This window comes from Mustela nivalis (assembly GCF_964662115.1).
Source record: "Mustela nivalis genome assembly, chromosome: 3".
In the NCBI taxonomy this organism is placed as follows: Eukaryota; Metazoa; Chordata; class Mammalia; order Carnivora; family Mustelidae; genus Mustela; species Mustela nivalis.
In genome coordinates, this window is record NC_139022.1 from 132,732,291 (window position 1) to 132,750,496 (window position 18,206).

An 18,206-nucleotide genomic window follows, 5' to 3' on the forward strand; every position below is an offset into this window, starting at 1 on the left:
ATCTACTTGTATCTTCCAAAGATTAACCGTCAGAAGCAGTTAAGTCTAAAACAACCCATAGGGATATACCATATCATCCCTAAATATTTCATAATTTGTAAGTGTGTCTTTCTCAACAATGGAATCAGTGCTTTATGTTACTTTGGTTTGTTTCACTGCCCCCCCCCTCAAATTGGATTCCTCTGGGCAAGCCATCTTTTCTCTGCATAAATGCCTGGGAGAGATGGAAGGTAAGTGGCTGAGGGTACAAAGGCTTAGGTCTTCCAACTCCTCCGCAATGCCAAAAAGGTTATCATTTTTTTTTTTTTTTAAATACACTTCCTCTATGTTCTAAGTGACCAATAAAAGACTGTGGTTGATAGTCTTTGGTTTCATTTCACCATAGCACCAAAAGCATTCACAGAGCTCCCTGAGGGCCTGGTACTTATTAAACGCTGTATAACTACTTTCTTTGAGCCAAGTACCAGGGTCTGGCCATCACCCAGCTAAGTGGTGAGAAATTTCATGTTAATGTTTCATTACAGTAAACATTGCTTTGGGCTGGTCCTAAGCAAAGGGATAAATCGGTACTATAAACAACTCAAAGTCAGTTTTTAGGATGAAAGCAAGTGAGTCTCTATGAATTATTCTCAATGCTCAAAATAACAAGTTAGTTTCTCCAAAACACTTATACCTACTACATCATTTTAATCTCACAATAACACAGAAAGGTCTTTAGATTTGGCAAGATTACCTATACTCAATAGACCAAGAAATTGAGACTTGTGAGTTCAAGCGACTGGGCAAGGTCACCCAGCTAATCACAGAGCAAAGTTTGTTTTTGCACAACCTAGTCCAACTCTTGCCAAAGCTTTGATGTTTACCTTCTTTTTATCTGTAAAGTATTTTACAGTTATTCCCCCAATACAGTTTCATCGGCATCTTTTTAAACTCACTTAATCCCTGTGATAGGTAATTTTATGTGTCAACCAGGGAGGCCCAGATAGCTGGTAAAACACTATTTTTGGGTCTGTCTATGAGGGTGTTTCTAGGAGAGATTAGCATTTGAACTGGTGAACTAAATAAAGCAGATGGCCCTTCTCAGTGTGGGCAGGCACCATCCAATCCACTGAGGGCCCAAATAGAATAAAAAGTAGAGGAAGAGCATATTTAAACTCCCTGTGAGTTGTGATATCTGTTTTATCTTGAGCTTAGACATCTGCCTTCCTGGATTTCAGGTCTTCAGACTTGAACTCTTGAACTGGAACTTACACCATCACCTCTGCCACCTCCCTGGATGGGCTCAGTGTTCTGTTAATCAAGAATACAAGTTTGGGGCACCTGGGTGGCTCGGTGGGTTAAAAACTCTGCCTTTGGCTCAGGTCATGATACTAGGTGGGATCAAGCCCCACATCGGGCTCTCTGCTCAGCGGGGAGCTTGCTTCCCTCCCTCTCTCTGCCTGCCTCTCTGCTTGCTTGTGATCTCTACTGTCAAATAAATAAATAAAATCTTAAAAAAAAATACAAGTTTGATATCCTAGAATGATCTCTGAAACAAAAGTGCTCAAATAGAAGGAAACAAAAATTCTTCATGTAAGCCAGAAAGCAGTAATTATTCTAGTCACTATTATTAACCTAGATATAACACCCAAACCACAAGTAACTGAAGAAAAAATTGATAAATTGGACTGCATCAAATTAAAATTTTTTCATGCTTCAAAGGACACTATCAAAAAAAGTGAGAAGACAACCACACAATAGGAGAAAATACTTGCAAATCACTTACCTGATCGGCAATTTATATCCAGAATATAAAAAGAACTCTTACAACTCAACAATAAGAAGACAATTCAATTAATATATGAACAAATAGACAATTAAGCCTCAATAGACAAATAAACCTCAATAGACAATTCCCCAAAGAAGATACACAAATGGCATGTAAGCACATAAAAGGATGCTCAACATCAATAGCCACTGGAGAAACACAAATCAAAACCACGATAAGATACCACTGCACACGTACTGGAATGGCTGTAATCAAGTGTTAACAAAGATGTGAAGAAATTTGAACCCTCATAGGTTGCTGGGAGGAATATAAAATGGTGCAACCACTTTGGAAAACACTCTGGCAGTTCCTCTAAAAGTTAAACACGGAATTACCATTTGACCCCCTAATTCCACTCCGAAGTATATGCTCAAGAGAATAAAATGCATATGTCCACACAGAAGTTTTTTTTTTTTTTAAAGATTTTATTTATTTATTTGACAGACAGAGATCACAAGTAGGCAAAGAGGCAGGCAGAGAGAGGGGAGGAAGCAGGTTCCCTGCTGAGCAGAGAGCCTGATGCGGGGCTTGATCCCAGGACCCCGGGACCACGACCCAACCCAAGGTGAAGGCAGAGGCTCAACCCAGGCGCCCCCACACAGAAGTTTTTACACAAATGCTCATAGCAACATTACTTCAAGTCACTAAAAAGTAGAAAGAATGTACATCAATTGATGTATGGATAAACAAAATATAGTATATCCACACAGTGGAATAGTATTCAGCCACAAAAGAGAAATGGGGGCATCTGGGTGGCATCCAACTCTTGGTTTTGGCTCAGGTTATGATTTCTGGATCCTGAGATGGAGCACGGCAGAGAGCTCCACACTCAGCAGGGAGTCTGCTTGGGATCCTCTCCCTCTCCCTCTGTGCCTCCCCTGAGCATGTTCTCTTTCCTCTCTCTCGCACTCTCTAAAATAAATAAATCTTTAAAAAGAGAGAGAAATGAAGGACTGATATATGCTACAAATGGATGAACCTTGAAAATATTATGCTTAGCATAACAAGCCGGAAATGAAAGATCACATATTGTATGATTCGATTTATATTAAATGTCTACCATAGGCAAATCCATAGAGACAAAACATACAGTAGTGGTTGCCAGGGGCTGGGAGGAGATGGGGAAGGCAGGTGAGTGCTAATGAATAGGAGTTGGGGGGGGGGGGTTGCACCAAAGATAACATTCTGAAATTAGATAAGTGGGATGGTTGCATACCTTGTAAATATATGAAAAATCATTGATTTTGAATTCACACTTTAAAGGAATGGATACATAGTATGAGAATTGTATGTCAATTTTTTTTTTAAAGCATAGCTTGTGGCTTCTCATAGTCCTACATTAAAGAAAACAAATCACTTGATTTAGGGCACCTAAGTCCATCATCAGGGAGGCAAAAGAGGAAAGCACAATGCTCTGACAATCACCAGGGAGATCCGATTGGGTGCTATGACTCTAAACATATTCCAGCAGCACTCCATTTCAGACTCTTAGGAAGTGCATTCATATTTTATACCACAACTAGCCCCAGAGTGTAACTGTGGCCTTAGGATCAGGCTGGTTTCATCTGTCACTTAACCTCCATCTTGCCATGTTTTAGGGGTTTCTTCTGCAGTATCAGAAAGTAGGAAGGTCAAGTGTATGACTCCTCCTCAGGTAACTAACCTCAAGTCCATTCAAAACATTTTTTTGAGTATCTAGGAAGTGCCAGATACTTGTTAGCTCCAGGGAATCAGTTATGATCAGGATGGATGATCCCCTCCCTTGGTGAAACTTAAATTCTAATGTCAGGAACAGATAATAAAAAAAAATGCTTGTTCTTCGTCAATGCCCCAATCCATTCCCAGTCCATTCAGTGGCCTTTTCTGAGCTGCTTTGCTTTCTAGAAAGGTGGGGCTGACTTCTGAATTATATTAATCAGGCTGCCTTGTACTGGCAGGAAATCAGAAAGCAGGAAGAAAGAGATCAGGGTAATTCAGCCCTTCTCCCCCTGCCTCAGCCCCACAGTTATGGCAGCAGATTTCAACTACTACATCTCCTGTAGGACAGACCTTCCTCCACAGAGCCAGACCTCATTGGAAACTATTCTTCCCTATCTTTTTGTACTGAAGCATCTGTAGTAGATTATCCTCAAAGATGGCTAATAGGGTACCTGGGTGGCTCAGTTCTTAAGCATCTAATTCTTGATTTTGGCTCAGGTCATGATCTCAGGGTAGTGAGGGATACTGCTTGGGATTCCCTCTCTCCCACGCTTTCCTTTGCCCCTCCCCCCAGTGGCACACGCATGCTCTCCCTCTCTGTCAAGTAAATAAATAAATCTTTTTTTTTTAAAGGTGGCTACTAAAGATTCCTCTCAACTCTATATGCACATGATGCTCCTCTGCTTAAAAGGTAATATCTATTTCACCTTCCCTTGAAGCTGGATTTACCTTATGACTTGCTTTGACCACTGGAATGTGATAAATGGGAGGCTGATCGATTTTTCAATAAGTCTTTAAAAGGCCTGGCAGCTTCCATTTTGACTTTTCTGGGATCTAGCCACCTATTAACAGCTCAGGCTAGCTTATTAAATGAGAGACCACATGGAAGGAGAGACAACCCCCCCAGCAGCACACCAGACATGTGAGTGAACCCATCCTGGATCCTCTTCTAGCACCAGTTGAGCTGCTCTAGAGAACTCCACCAAGTGCAGAGTAGGGATAAGCCATTTCCTCCAAGCCCTGCTCAAATTGAAGAATTCTGAGCAAACAAATGGTGGTGTTTTGTTTTGTTTTGTTTTGTTTCAAGACACTAAGTTGTGGAGCAGTTTTACACAGCAATAAATAATTGAAGCAATAAATGGCTCCTCACCAGAGCTACTTCCAAGTGCTTTGACATCCTTATTAATACCCTTAACCCTGACCTTGCATCTATAAATAGTCTGTTTGCTTCATTCTCTTCAATCAAATCCTTTTGACTTGAGTTCTGTTTTCTGTTCTAAGTTCTGTGATCCTGCCTAATACAAGTGAGTAAATAAACAGACACAGATTCTTGTTGGTACCAAGATGAAAATATATAGCCTGCTCTGACAAGGGATGACAAAATAAGGAATTCTTCCCATTAGGCTGAAGATTTTTAGCCAAAAAACAAACCAACAAATAATGGGACTAGCTCCCTCTTGGACATGCCTGCCGTCTATCTCCCAAAACACTTGAAAGTGCCACTTTGAGGGATGTGAGCCATACTGACCAAGAACAGGACTGAAAAATGGGAGAGATGTTAGAAGAGTCTCTTATACAAGGTATGAAAGCATAGGTTTACTTTTGTTAGAACTACTTTGAGATTAAGGCAACATATTTTTATCAATTCAATTGGCAGAAATTCAAAAGAGCAATAGCATCTAGAGCTAATGAGGACATGACAAAATAAGCTTTTCAATATGTTGCTTAGTGAGAGTGAGAACTGCTGTAATCTCTTTGGTATACAATCTGCCAATATCCAATTAAATAAAAAACACTTATCCTTTCCTGTTCCCACTTTTGAGATCTAAACACCATATGTAAAGAGAGATGTACAAAGATATATTTTACTGTAACATTGTTTACAGTGGCAAAAACAGAAATAGAAACATCCTAACTATTCATCACTAGCCAAATGGTTCAATAAATTATGGCACATTCATATTAAGGAATTATACCAATATTTAAAAGAATGAGTTATATCTATATTTATTGAGCTGGAGGGTTATCCATGATGTATTATCAAGAAGGTATTTTATTGTATTTTTTAAAGATTTATTTATTTGAAAGGGAGAGAGAGAACAGGGAGAGGGGCAGAGGGAGAGAATCTCAAGCAGACTCTCCACTGCTCCACTGAGTACAGAGCCCAGTGTGGGGCTCAAACCCATGACCCCAAGATCATGGCCTGAGCTGAAAGCAGGAGTTGGATGCCTAACCTACTGAGCCACCCAGGTGCCCCTCAAGCAGGTATTTTAAAAAGCAAGCACTGTGTATAGTATGAAAAAACCTGCATATGTGCACATGTATTTTTGTTTGTATTTAAAAGCATGGGAAAGAGTGTGAAAAAGTACTATCAAGCTTTTAATAGGATTAGCAGGGGGGTGAAAATAAATGGGAAGGGATTATACTTTCTTTATGCATTTTTGGAATTTTTCAATTGTTGAAATGAGTTTGTATAACTTTTATTTTTAATTCTCCTCTTCCCACCCCTCTTTCCACCTCAAGCAACAATAGCTCTCATCTATTTCCTTTGATGAACTTTGCCGGTTGTAGAATTTTATATAAATGGAGTCATAACTTTTTGTGTCTGGTTTCTTTCATTGACTATCATGTCTGTGAGACTTGTCCAGGTTGTTGTATATATTCACAGTTCATTCCCTTCTACTGCTAAATCATGTTCCATTCAAATGATGCATTACAACTTATTTGTCCATATCCTACTGATGGGCACTTGGGTTGTTTCTAGAGTTTGTCTATTGTGAATAAAGCTGCTAAGAACATTCTACATGAGAATTTTAACTTAATTTCCATTTCTCTTGGATAATTACCTAGCAGTTGAATTGCTAGGTCAAGGGATAGATACATAAGGATGTATGAACATGTTTTACTTTTGTAATTAAAAAAAAAACTAATAAAAAATTTTGCAGAAAAAAGTTGAAAGAAAGAGAATAAATCTGTTTCTTTTTATTTGAAAGTTTATTTAATTATTTGGGAGAGAGAGAGTGAGCAAGAAAAGAGAGCATAAACCGGGGCAGTAGCAGTTGGAGGTTGGGGGGCAAGTGGAGGAAGCAGAGGGAGAAGCCGACTCCCTGTTGAACAGGCTTGATTCCGGGACCCTGAGATCATGACTTGAGCTGAAGGCAGATGCCTAACCAACTGAGTCACCCAGGTGCCCCAATGATTCTGTATCTTAAAACCATCATAATACTTGCTATATTTTTTCCACTCCTTCCTCTCCCAGTAGGTGTTTGGGTCTGTCCAGATCTTAGACTTCCCAGGCCAGATCAGTGACCTGCCATCTTCAGGGTGAATCACCAAAGATAGGGAAATTCTAATGTTATATATGCCCAACAGGAACTGTGTTTAGATAGCACTCACCAGAAACCATAAAAACTGCTAATACACAGGAAATCAGCTTTCCTGAGAAAGCTGAGACCCCTTATGAGGTTTCTTTTCTTTAACAAGGTGTCAGCAGAATAGGTATTTAGCATTAAAAAGAAGAAAAAGAAAAAAATATATTCTGAAAATAGTCAAATCGACACATCATGAATGAGAGTAGTAGGGGCGCCTGGGTGGCTCAGTGGGTTAAAGGCTCTGCCTTCAGCTTAGGTCATGACCCCAGGATCCTGGGATCGAGCCTCTCCTGGGACTCTCTGCTCAGCGGGGAGCCTGCTTCCCTTCCTCTCTCTCTCTCTCTGCCTGCCTCCTGCCTACTTGTGACCTCTGTCAAATAAATAAATAAAATCTTAAAAAAAAAAAAAAAGAGAGTAGTGAAGTAACCTTACCACATGGAAGGGTTTATAAACAAATTATGAACCAAACTGTCGTAACTTCCAGATTTAAACCAAAAGTCCAAGATGTGATAATAATCCACTCCATATCACAAAGACCTATCCTTGGGAGGTTCTGACTGGAAAATACGTATATTTTTAAATGTTTAAAAAAAAAAAAAAAGTATTGCCATGCTGCCACTAAATGACTTGAGAGGTACTTGCTGGCCCATGGCCATCACCACCCTTTTTTCTCAGAACTGGCCTTGAGTTGTAACCCACATGAAGGTGACAGTTATCAGTCTTCCTCCAGGATAACAGCGGTTTAGACCAGGGATGGGTCTCTGATAGGTTTAGAATTTAAACGCCATGAAAAACCATCAAAGAATTTTGTGCAAATAATAACATGGTCCAATTTATGATGTGAAAAGATCTTGGAGGAACAAATGAGGAGACATTTAGTTCATATGAGAGATGATTGTGGTTGGCATTGCCAGTGGAAAAGAGGAAAGAAGTAAGCTCTAGAGAGCCCCTCAACACCTACAAGCTGGGGAGAGCAACAAAAAATTTCTAATGAGCCTGAAATGTAAGAAAGATAAGAAGAGACTGTGGGATCTTGAAAGCTGAGAAAGCAGGGAGTTTTGAGAAGGAAGAATTGGTAAATTGTGGCTTGAAAAGAAATGAAGAGAGCCTGTTTGGGAAGAAAACAGCCTTCCTGTTAAGAGAAGATGAGAAATGGGTTGTAACTGTAGGGGAACAATGTGACAAGAAAGTAACTACAGCATGTTTGCAGCTTCTCACTGCACTTCAAATAAAAATATGAAAGACCAGGTCCTTAACTTGAAATACAGGTCTCCCAGGGACACCTAGAGTGGCCACAGAGGGACTAGGCTACTGCGAGAACCATGCTGCTGAAGCAGGAAGGAAAAGGAAAGAAATATCAGGACTGATCGCTTCAGCATTTTCTGATCCACCCTCACAACACTGGTGGAACCCAACCAGAAGCCAGAAGCCAGGAGAATGTAGGTAACAGAGGCCAAGAGGGTAGGTAGGTCTAGAAGCACACAATAAGGCAGAAGAGGATGGAGAATGGAATGAGCAGGCAAAGAAGCAACATGTCCTGGCTCACCTTCCCCCGCACATCTCTGATCATTCTTCCCATCTCTGTCCAGTCTCACTGGGCCTTCTTTCATGTTCTGGAACATACCAAGCTATATCCTACCTTGGGCCTTGGCACAGACTGTTCTTTCTATCTGGATTCCTCCTCCTCTCTCTACCTCATTAACTCAAAATTATCTTCCCACCATCACCTTAAACGTTACTTTCCCAGGGAGGACTTTCTTGGAAATGAAAAATGAATGATATACCACTGCCACATTGTCTCATAGCACCCTGTTCTTTTCCTCTTGTAGCTTTCATCATAGTTTGAAATGATAGATTTGGGGAAGGTTTATTTGTTCCTCTCTCAGACTGCAAAATTCACAAGAGTAGGAATTGTGTCTGTTTTCCACAGGACAATTCTTGGCAATGGGGCAAGTGTCCAAATACAAGTTTATTGAAAGATTTAATTAACCTGTTCTAACACCCTCTGCCACAACACCCATGATCTGTGGATATAAACAATTTAAAAAAGATAATAGATCTTATTCAATGAGTCCTTGGTACATGTCAAGCAATTTAGGGTGTCATCTCATTCATTCCTCACAACAATGCTATGAGTCAGGGCTCTTATCAGTCTCATTTTCCCAATGAGGGAAAATTTTCCCAATGAGGGAGCCAAAACCTGAGAGGTCAAGTAATTTAGGCAATGTCCCAGAGCTACGTGATGTGAACCAAGACCCTGCTAATGCCACAGCCAGTGCTCTGACCTCTACCCACATTACACTGCCTCCTTAAATATCTTGCTGTGGTTTTTATTTGTTTATATGTTTATCTTCCCTATTAGACTAGCAGGTCTATGGGTAACAATAGGTTTTAGTCATCTGTTTAACCCCAATGCACACTGCAGGTGTCCAATAAATGTTGAATGCTGACTCTTTCTCACCAAGAAAAGGTGCCTTGTTCTAACAGACCCTCCAACTTTGTAGCCACATTAGTTTTGCTTATTAAAAAGCCGCGGTCAGGGCTCCTGGATGGCTTAATCAGTTGAGCGTCTGACCCTTGTTTTCAGCTCAGGTCATGGTCTCAGGGCCCTGGGTTGAGCTCCATGTAGGGCTTCACGGTCAGAGTGGAGTTTGCTTGTCCTTCTCCCTCCCATCCTGCCCCTGCCCCTCCCCCTCCTGCTTGTGCTCATATGCATGTGGGCTCTCTCTCCCTCACCTAAATAAATAAACAGATAAATAAATGAATGAATAAAATCTTTAAAAAAAAAAGAACAGCGGTCTGCCCATCAGACTCCTTTGATGTCTACTGCAGTGAGCTCTTTCTCTAGAGCACAATTCTTCTGATGAACTGATAAAGTTCAAGGACTAGCAGAGCCTCTGTGTGAATTCTGGACACCTGTGGGCTTTCCCAAGACACTTGACCTTATTGAGAAAGACCCTGCCTCAGAAACCTGCCAGCACAGTTTTCTGACATCTGCACCATTTACCCCTGAATGAGACTTGACAATGCAGGATCAGTTCCCACAGTCACAAGCTGCCTCATTGCTTCAATGACTGTACTTTGGCTTCCTGTGCATAGAGTTTTCAGAGAACTAGACACTAGGAGCAGAATATCCATTCTGTGTTCACCTCTGGTCAAGAGACAGAGAAGCCCAGGAGGGAGGGAAATGATTCCAAGAGGACTTCTCCCTCCATCTCACCTCCTGCCAGTGCCTTCAAGTTCTCACAGAAGGACTGCAAGTGTGCTAGCCCTTTGGAGCCCCTACCAGCCTTTCTGAGTAGGCCCACCTGAGCCCTGCTGACAGCCTTGAAAGGAGACAAAATTTCAGCCAAGAAGAGGCCAACTGTCAGCAGAACAAAGAGTTAGCAAGGGTGTGCCTTGCTACCAGCTTACCTGTTGCTGCACAATGCAGGAATCTGCTTAACCCCCTCTTTCTTCATTACTTCTTCCTCCTATTATTGCCCATGGTATTTTTTTTCTCTTTTGTGGTTTCCAAACTCAACTTTGTATAATTTAGACCTTAAAAAAAGAGAGAAAAAAGGTGTCAGACCTAGAAAGGATGTGGTGTCATCTAACTTGGGGCATCCCAAACCCTGGAAAAATCATTTAAGAGATTAAAAAAAAAATACAGATTCCTCAGATCAATGGTTATAAATAACTGTTGCTTTTGTCTGCTAAGGCAAGGCTTTCTTGAGATTGTCGTCAGAGCACTCTTTCTTCCCCACTGCATGGGGTTCTCCTAGATCTACCAATTCTGTAATATACTCTCTCTAGAGGATTGGTCCCATGATAGGTATGTGATCCAAACTGGGCCAGAGTCCTTCCCTGTGTTATTAGACTCAATGGATGAAAGACAAAAGTGTATCTTCCCCCTTGGTTGCCTAATTGAAAAAAAATTCTCCACAAAGTAGTAGCCCTATTTCCTGCCAACTAGGAGGAACCTATCCGCAATAAAGGAAAATGAGCGTCAGAAATAGAGTTCTGGCGGTACTTGCTAAGTTCCTAAGGCAGTTTCCTGTGTCCTTCTTAAGCTAGTTTGGATTTACTGTCCCTTGGGACCAGAAGTATAGAAAATAATACACCAGTGAATCAGGCACTCATAGGTCAGGATGAAAAAAACCCCGAAACTTTTAAATATGTCTGAGAATTTCTGATGGTTGGCTAGGTTTAGGATACTCCGCTAGAATAACACTTCAGTTAATAAGGAAAAAAGCTGAGATCCACAGAAGATAAGTGATTTGATAGCAATAATGAGGTAGAATTTAGTGAGCACTTTCTACATGTAGGATGCAGTGTGAAGTGAGTTATATACATTATTTCATTTATTTCTCAGCATTTTGCTTTGCGCTTACTACGTCTACTACATCTATTTGTTGTATACTCTGTTGGTTTTATTTACGACTGTATATCCACCACCTAGCACAGTGCCTGGAAAATAGCAGGATCTTGATCATCGAATACATTTTACTGATTAATACAATTCCTAGTAGGACTAGTAGTAGTAATAGTAGTTACAGCAGCACTGCTAACATTTACTGTGTGTTTGTAAATGGTACTGTTTTAGATTGTTTTTAAACATTACCTCTATTTAATTGTCTGAAAAGCCCATTATGGTAGGTTTCTATTATTCACAATTATGATGAGAAAATTGATTCACAGAGGTGGCAAATAATTTCCCCATGGTCACACAGCTAGTGAGTAGCTAAAATAAGATTCAAACCCAGGCAATCTGGCTCCAGAGTCCAGTTCATAATCACTGTGTTATACTGGTGTAATTAACTTATCCAAAACGACCAACCCACTGAAGAGCAGATGGAAAGTTTAAGACTAGGTTGGTCTGAATACAGAATCTACTCTTTCTAACCACTACTTTATACTTCCTCTCTGTGGTTAATCATCTGGCATTCAGCGCAGTCCATAGAAACGGTGCCCCTAGGGTTGTGCTATATATAATCTGCATGGCTCTTGCAGCAACTCTTACAATATGATTAGAAACCGAGTATGTCAACTTCTAGAGAGGAACAGTCAGTGTGATCAGAAACAGGACTCACTGGGCCAAATACTGAAACCAAGGTAGAACTGTTTGCCCGTCCTGTCAATTTAGTTACTGCAGGAAGCAGAACCAAGATGGAATTAAATGTATAAGAGATCAACTGGGGGAAACACCTACAAAGAATAAAGGGAAGAGGGAATAAAAGTAGGTGGGGACAGCCTCAGACTCCAAGAAGTTCTGACACAGGTTAAGAGAGAGAGAGAGAATGAAGGAAGATTGAGTAGGAAGACGCCGATTGCAAGAAAACTCAGAGGAATACTGAGCGAGGCTGATGGAGAGCCCAGGGCAATGCTTGCCCAGTACAGAAGTTTTGCACTGGGGAGAAATGGCCTGGCTCCAATGTGCTCACTCACCGACTGGGAGTAACCCAGTGGGAGCGCAGCCTGGATGTCAGTGTTGTGGTTGATCCCTAAGGAGTGGCTCCTGGAAGCTGTCAGCCATCCACATTCCTTGCAACTGGTTCTCTTAAAGAGAGATTTGGGCTGTGCCTTCCCATGGTTGCCGCACCTGTGTACCAAGAATTAAATCCTCAGAAGGAAACACCAGGGAGCCAACCATGCAAGACATGGAGGCAGCATCTACAACAGCGCCTCCTCACACATCTGAGGACATCCGCTTTCAAACCTTGCGTTGATTTGGCCTTACTCAAAGTGTCAGCTCATTTAGTGAAAAATGTGTTTTCCTGAAGAGGGGTGAGTGGGACATTTTCTCATGACGGACACATTTAAATTGCCACAAAGAAGTTACTATGGAAACTGCTCCCAAACTTGCAAGATAAAAGGTAAAAACAGAACACTTTGTTGACATGCAAATGGTTAGTCTTTGGAGACCACTTTTTAACAGACTCTCTTTGTCTGGTTCTTCTGAGTCCATTAGCGATTCCCTGGAATCAAAGGTAGACAGGCAGGTTTTTTGGCATTACATTCTAGAAGGCCCCAGCATGACAACTCGGGAATAAGTCTAGACACTTTCAAACTTGGTGCTGAAACAAGCAAAGTAGACAGGGACATTGTAATCTCTAGGTAATTCTGGTGATGCTGACTGTGAATTGCTATGAATCTGCAAACAGGCCCAGGGCAAGGAAGGTGGTTATTTTTACACCAGGCGCATTCTGCTGGTGTACCCTGGACCTGCTTGTTTGAAAGTTAACTTGCTGAGCTATTATTTATGCAAGGTAGTTTCTCTTTCTTATCTCCTCTGGCCATATTCCATCCTTTGAATCTTGGGCTGGACAGTCCTTTCTACAGGAAACAAACTTCTCATTTGAAAGCCCCGTTTCTCTACCTATCTCTTCTCATCTTTCCCTGCATCTCCCCACCCACCAATCAAATACATTTCATGTCTGCCCCGGCACTCCTATCTTGACAAAGCTTTGAGATAGCTTTGTCCCAATTTCTGCTTTTTTTTTTTCCTGTCTGGCAATTCTTTCAACTTGCTTCTTTCAGGCCTCAATCCCAAAGCTGCATTGAAACCCTTTCGAAAATGCTTCCAAATAATTATATGGATGCAATGTAAAGAGGGGACTTGACCTGAGCAACTAGGGGGTCAGAAGTTCCGGGTTCTTGATTTAGGATCATTGTTAACAGGCGTCACAACTGGCAGCAATCAATCTCACTTCTTCCTTGTGAATCAGTCTTCCTTTGTTCCTTCCACCAGATACTCTTTTCTTGCAGATATTTTTTATGGCTAGCTCCTTTTCATCATTCAAGTTTTAGCGTAAATACAGTGTCCTCAAAGAGGCCCTAAACACTCCCTAACATTATTTTCCTCTAACATCATTCTCTGTAACATTATCTCCTGTTTTCTTCAACCACTATCTATCTGCAATTATCTTAAATGTCTCTTTAATTATTATATTTGCTCTAAAGACCTTTAAGATCCTAGAGAGCCGAGGTTGTAACAATCTTGTTCCCAGCTGTATTCCTTACTCCTAGCACACTGAAAATTCTCAATAAATATTTATAAAATGAAAAGCACTGTAAAATTTAAGCAGTTTGGATCAAATGAATTTTAAGGTTTCTTGCAGCTTTAACATGAACATTGTTAAAAATGAATAAGTGAAAAATGAAGTGACAGCAGCCACTACAATAAAACACTGAATGCAGTGTGTCTATACCTATGCTTAAGAATATAAACCCGCCAAGTTCTTGGTCATGTCCTAGTGATGTCTTTCTAGTTTTTTATAGAGTGTGAACTGAGTTTCTGAGCTTCAAGATGAAGTATCTACGGAGTATATTAGATAGCTGCCTGAATATAAAACCACTGTATCATAGAATTAAAGGGGAGTAAGTTTTAGAATACAGTCTCTTCAATTTACAGGTGTGGAAATTCAGGCCCTAAGAAGGAGGTATCTTTGGAACCAAATACAGTGATGCTTCTGTCATTGTGGAAAACAAATACATATGGCAACAACATTTCTGTATAATCATTATTAATAACACAGCAATACTTTATATTTCTTAATTTTTTCTGGACTGTTCCCATGTTATTTATTCTGTACTTTCTCAGGTAATATTTTAACAAGACTTATTTCACAAGAAAAATCCTTTCAATTTGAAGGCTCAAAATTATAGCACGCTGTGGACTGTTTCTGGGGAGAAGCAATGGTTTACGTTTGAAAAGTTTGAATGCAGCTAGATCCTATGTTAATGCTTCTGACACTTGAGCACGGAGGATTCGTTAAAACACAGATAACTGGGCCCCGTCATCCAGAGTTTCTGGTTTCGGAGATCAGAGGCATGGGGAAGCGTGCGTAGGACTGGGAAAGTCTGACAAATATAGTACCAAACTTACCACACCAACATTCTCAGCTTAACCGGTCCGCTATGTCCGCAGAGAACTACAAGTCCCGGCGTACCCCTCGCACAGCGGGCGGAAAGTCGGGCACTTCCGCTCCACGCAGCGCCTCTGCCCCCGCGTCTCGACGTGTCACCGGCGGCGCCGCGGCTGTGGCAAGGGAAGGACCTAACTGGGGGAGTTCGAGGCGGCGGGCGGCGGCAGCAGCGACCCCGGCCTGGATCTGCCCCGGCGCGGAAGTGTCCCGGGGTCCGTGGGGAGTAGGGGAGGGAGGCGGCGGCTCGGCCCGCACGGGGCACAATGTTGAACATGTGGAAGGTGCGGGAGCTGGTGGACAAAGCGTGAGTATCGGGGGTCAGTTGTGGCCGAGGCCCACGCAGGGGAGGGGAGGAAGGGGGAAGGGGAGCTGGCCCCGCGCCCGGGGCCTCCCGCGTCACGCCCCCCGGCTCGGCCAGCCCCATCATGGCGGCGGCCGGCTCTTTCCCTGGCCCAGAGCTCGTCCAGACCGGCGAGACTGAGAAGGGACCCTTCCTGGTTTCAGAACATCCCGTTAGCCCCTTCCTCTCCTGTGCAGGCCTTCCTCATCTTGCCCCTACCTCCATCCCACTAGGCACAGACCATTTGGTCAGGGGAGGGGGCGGGGTTGTCTAGAGCTGGGTCACTGCCCTGACCGAAGGACAGTCTTTGGCCCCAGGCTTTGGGCTTTGCCTCCAGGGTAGCAGCGAAGGTTTGGGGGTGAGGGACGCAATGCACTGACGCTCTGTGTTCCTTAGGGTGTGGTGCGGAGACCTCGGGCCCCGTCAGATTGTGTACTTTACCTTCTGGGTTTCTTTTAATTCTAATGAACCTGAAGAGTTGGAGTGGGTGATAGGTGTAACAAGTGGCGGTTGTGGTCAGACCGAAGTTACTCAAGAGGAGATTCATCCTTTGCTTTCCTAACGCTAGTGAAAGTAGATCACCATGTAACTTATTGTGATTCTTCTTTCCTCTGTTTCTTTTCCACTACACTTCATTTTTGGAGGGCCAGTTGTTCCATTTGGGGCAATTAACAAGTCATTTAAGACATTTCCCTTAAAGAAAGAAACAGCCCAGGTTTATATCCTGTTGTTCTGCTCTTAACGTCCCTCACAGGTAAAATGACTAATAATGTGGATGATTTCCTTTACACTTAACACTTAAGTGATAACTTCAGTGTCTCACTACACTAAGAAAACCTTACTTAACGGACATAACAATGGTTAAGTAAGTTCTTCTAGGCCAGCAGGAAATAAAGTTTAAGATTTTAACTGGGTCTCTTCCTTTTGGGTTCTAGTGCTTGGGCAATATGTGTGGTGATAAAAAACGTTTGTGGTACCAGCCCAACCTAAAATCAGGAAGTGTAAATGGCAAACTATTGAGTCTTTCTTGACACCAAAAACAACAAAACAAAGGCAAAAAACAAAAAACCACCATTCATAGTGGTGTGGATAATGCATCGGATAGAACTTAGGGTTTGACCACAATGTGTTTCAGATTTTCTGAGCTACCAAGGCAATAGAGCACCTAAAAAAACCCCATAGGTTTCAGAATCTGAAGAGCTTTGTAACCTTGGCAAGTTACTTAATCTTTAAGTGCCCTAGTTTTCTTAGGTGCAGTGTGTAAATAATAATAGATACCTACCTTACAGTGTTGTAAGGATTAAGGGCTAAAGGCTTTACATATAAAACCCCTAACACAATATGTTTAGATCGGTATACTTCTGATAACTGTAACAGATGTTCTGCATTGAGAGTGAGATAAACATTAGAAGAGAAGCACCATGTTTGAAGAGTGATTTGCTTTAATAATTTTCCTTTATCAGCTATTCATTTGATGGGTAAGCCCTCAGACATTTATATTGGGCTTATTTTGCTATTTATACAGCCTTTGCTTTCTAAAGATAAAATCATTGTTCTTTTCCAGATCCAGGTTCATTAGTTGTTCTTTAATTTTTTACCCCTGTGGATGCCATGTATGCTCTGCAGGATCATTGGTTGGTTTTTGTTTTTTTTGTTGTTGTTGTTTTTTGGGGTTTTTATATATATATATATATGATACAAGGACTTAGATACCAACTTAAATCGTTTTTAAAAGTCTAAAAGTCTCTACAAAACTAGCTATTTCTAAGTCAGAGAACAGAAGAGGAAACCATTAAGAAACACCTTGTTATCTTGGAGGACTAAGTTTGTGGTACTCACAAATTTGCAGAGACTATATACATTTTTCAGGGGAAAGAAATCAAGACAATGTTCCTGCTCTTGTACAGTTCGTATTGTTTTGTCTTTATCACCTATGTTACTAATCTTCAAGTGTTCAGGTTAAATTTGCCACGGAAGTAGTTATCAAGTTGTAATGGAACAACTGTTCTTAAAAAAGAACTCTGTCTTCCTTTTTACTACCCACTTTAGAATGGAGACTTGAACCAAGTTATTCAAGAACATGTAAGAATGTTGCACCAAGGACTTTTTAAAGCTTTTGTGGGTGTCTGACACATGATACTAAGATGTGAGGTTATTTTACTGATGAATACTCAGGATTTAATTTTCATCTTTCACTGGCAGAAGAGAAGAAAATCTTCCCTCAAAATGTAAGAACCAGGGACGCCTGGGTGGCTCAGTTGGTTAAGCAGCTGCCTTCGGCTCAGGTCATGATCCCAGCGTCCTGGGATCGAGTCCCATATCGGGCTCCTTGCTCCACAGGGAGCCTGCTTCTCCGTCTGACTCTGCCTTCCACTCTGTCTGCCTGTGCTCGCTCTCGCTCGCTCTGACAAATAAATAAAATCTTAAGAAAAAAAAAAATGTAAGAACCAGTACCTCTGTTACTGTGTTCAGTTAGACTCTTCACCTTAAAATGCCATGGTGGAGGAGAAATGGATCCATAGAATGGCTACTTTGATTATTAGGGGGATAAGGTATTGAGGGAACTTGACATGAAGAAACAACGGAGTGATTAAGGATTACTCAGTGAGTTTGGATTACGGGCACTAGTTGGAGACCTGGGTTCAGATTCTGATACTGCCTTTTAAGCTAGCCATATGTCTAATTTTAGAGAGAATCACATAGATCTCCAGATTATAGATTCCTTATCTGTAAAATGAGGGGACTAGGGTAGAGAAAGACTTTACAACTTCACTGGCTCTTTGGAGACATGAATTTCCATCAGTGGGAAAGAAATGAAAGTAGTATTTCATAATAGCAGATAAATTTTGGAAAGTCATTATCCTCCAGAGATATTTTGGGCTGAAAAGGGAATTTTTTTTAAGTGGTAATCAATATATGTTATATGTAAATGCTTTATGCAGTAAATAAGTGCAACCCGTGACTCAGGAGAACAAGGACTTTCATTTAGCATATATCCCTAACCAGTGAGGTTTACTTCAGAAAGAAAAATGTACTTTTTCAGAATAAGTTCCCTGGAGCTACAGTTAGATCAAGTATGGTGG

At 41.4% G+C, this 18,206-nt stretch overlaps 1 protein-coding gene and 1 long non-coding RNA gene across 4 annotated transcripts in view; one reads left to right on the forward strand and one right to left on the reverse strand.

The window, feature by feature from the left end:
- The window catches only part of LOC309861775, a 243,545-nt gene extending 228,718 nt beyond the window's left edge, over positions 1-14,827 (reverse strand). For both annotated transcript variants that reach the window (XR_014310197.1, XR_014310198.1), the window contains exons 1-2: positions 14,744-14,827; positions 10,291-10,416 (exon numbers count right to left, since the gene is read on the reverse strand). This is a non-coding gene — a long non-coding RNA (uncharacterized lncRNA). The remainder of the gene's footprint in view (positions 1-10,290; positions 10,417-14,743) is intronic.
- CLINT1 (clathrin interactor 1) overlaps positions 14,815-18,206 on the forward strand; it is a 60,087-nt gene continuing 56,695 nt past the window's right edge. Inside the window, exon 1 of one of the 2 annotated variants that reach the window (XM_082725006.1) lies at positions 14,815-15,087. In XM_082725006.1, the coding sequence (XP_082581132.1) occupies positions 15,047-15,087 (41 nt within the window). In that variant the 5' untranslated portion in view covers positions 14,815-15,046. The remainder of the gene's footprint in view (positions 15,088-18,206) is intronic. The other variant, XM_082725005.1, reaches the window with a different exon arrangement.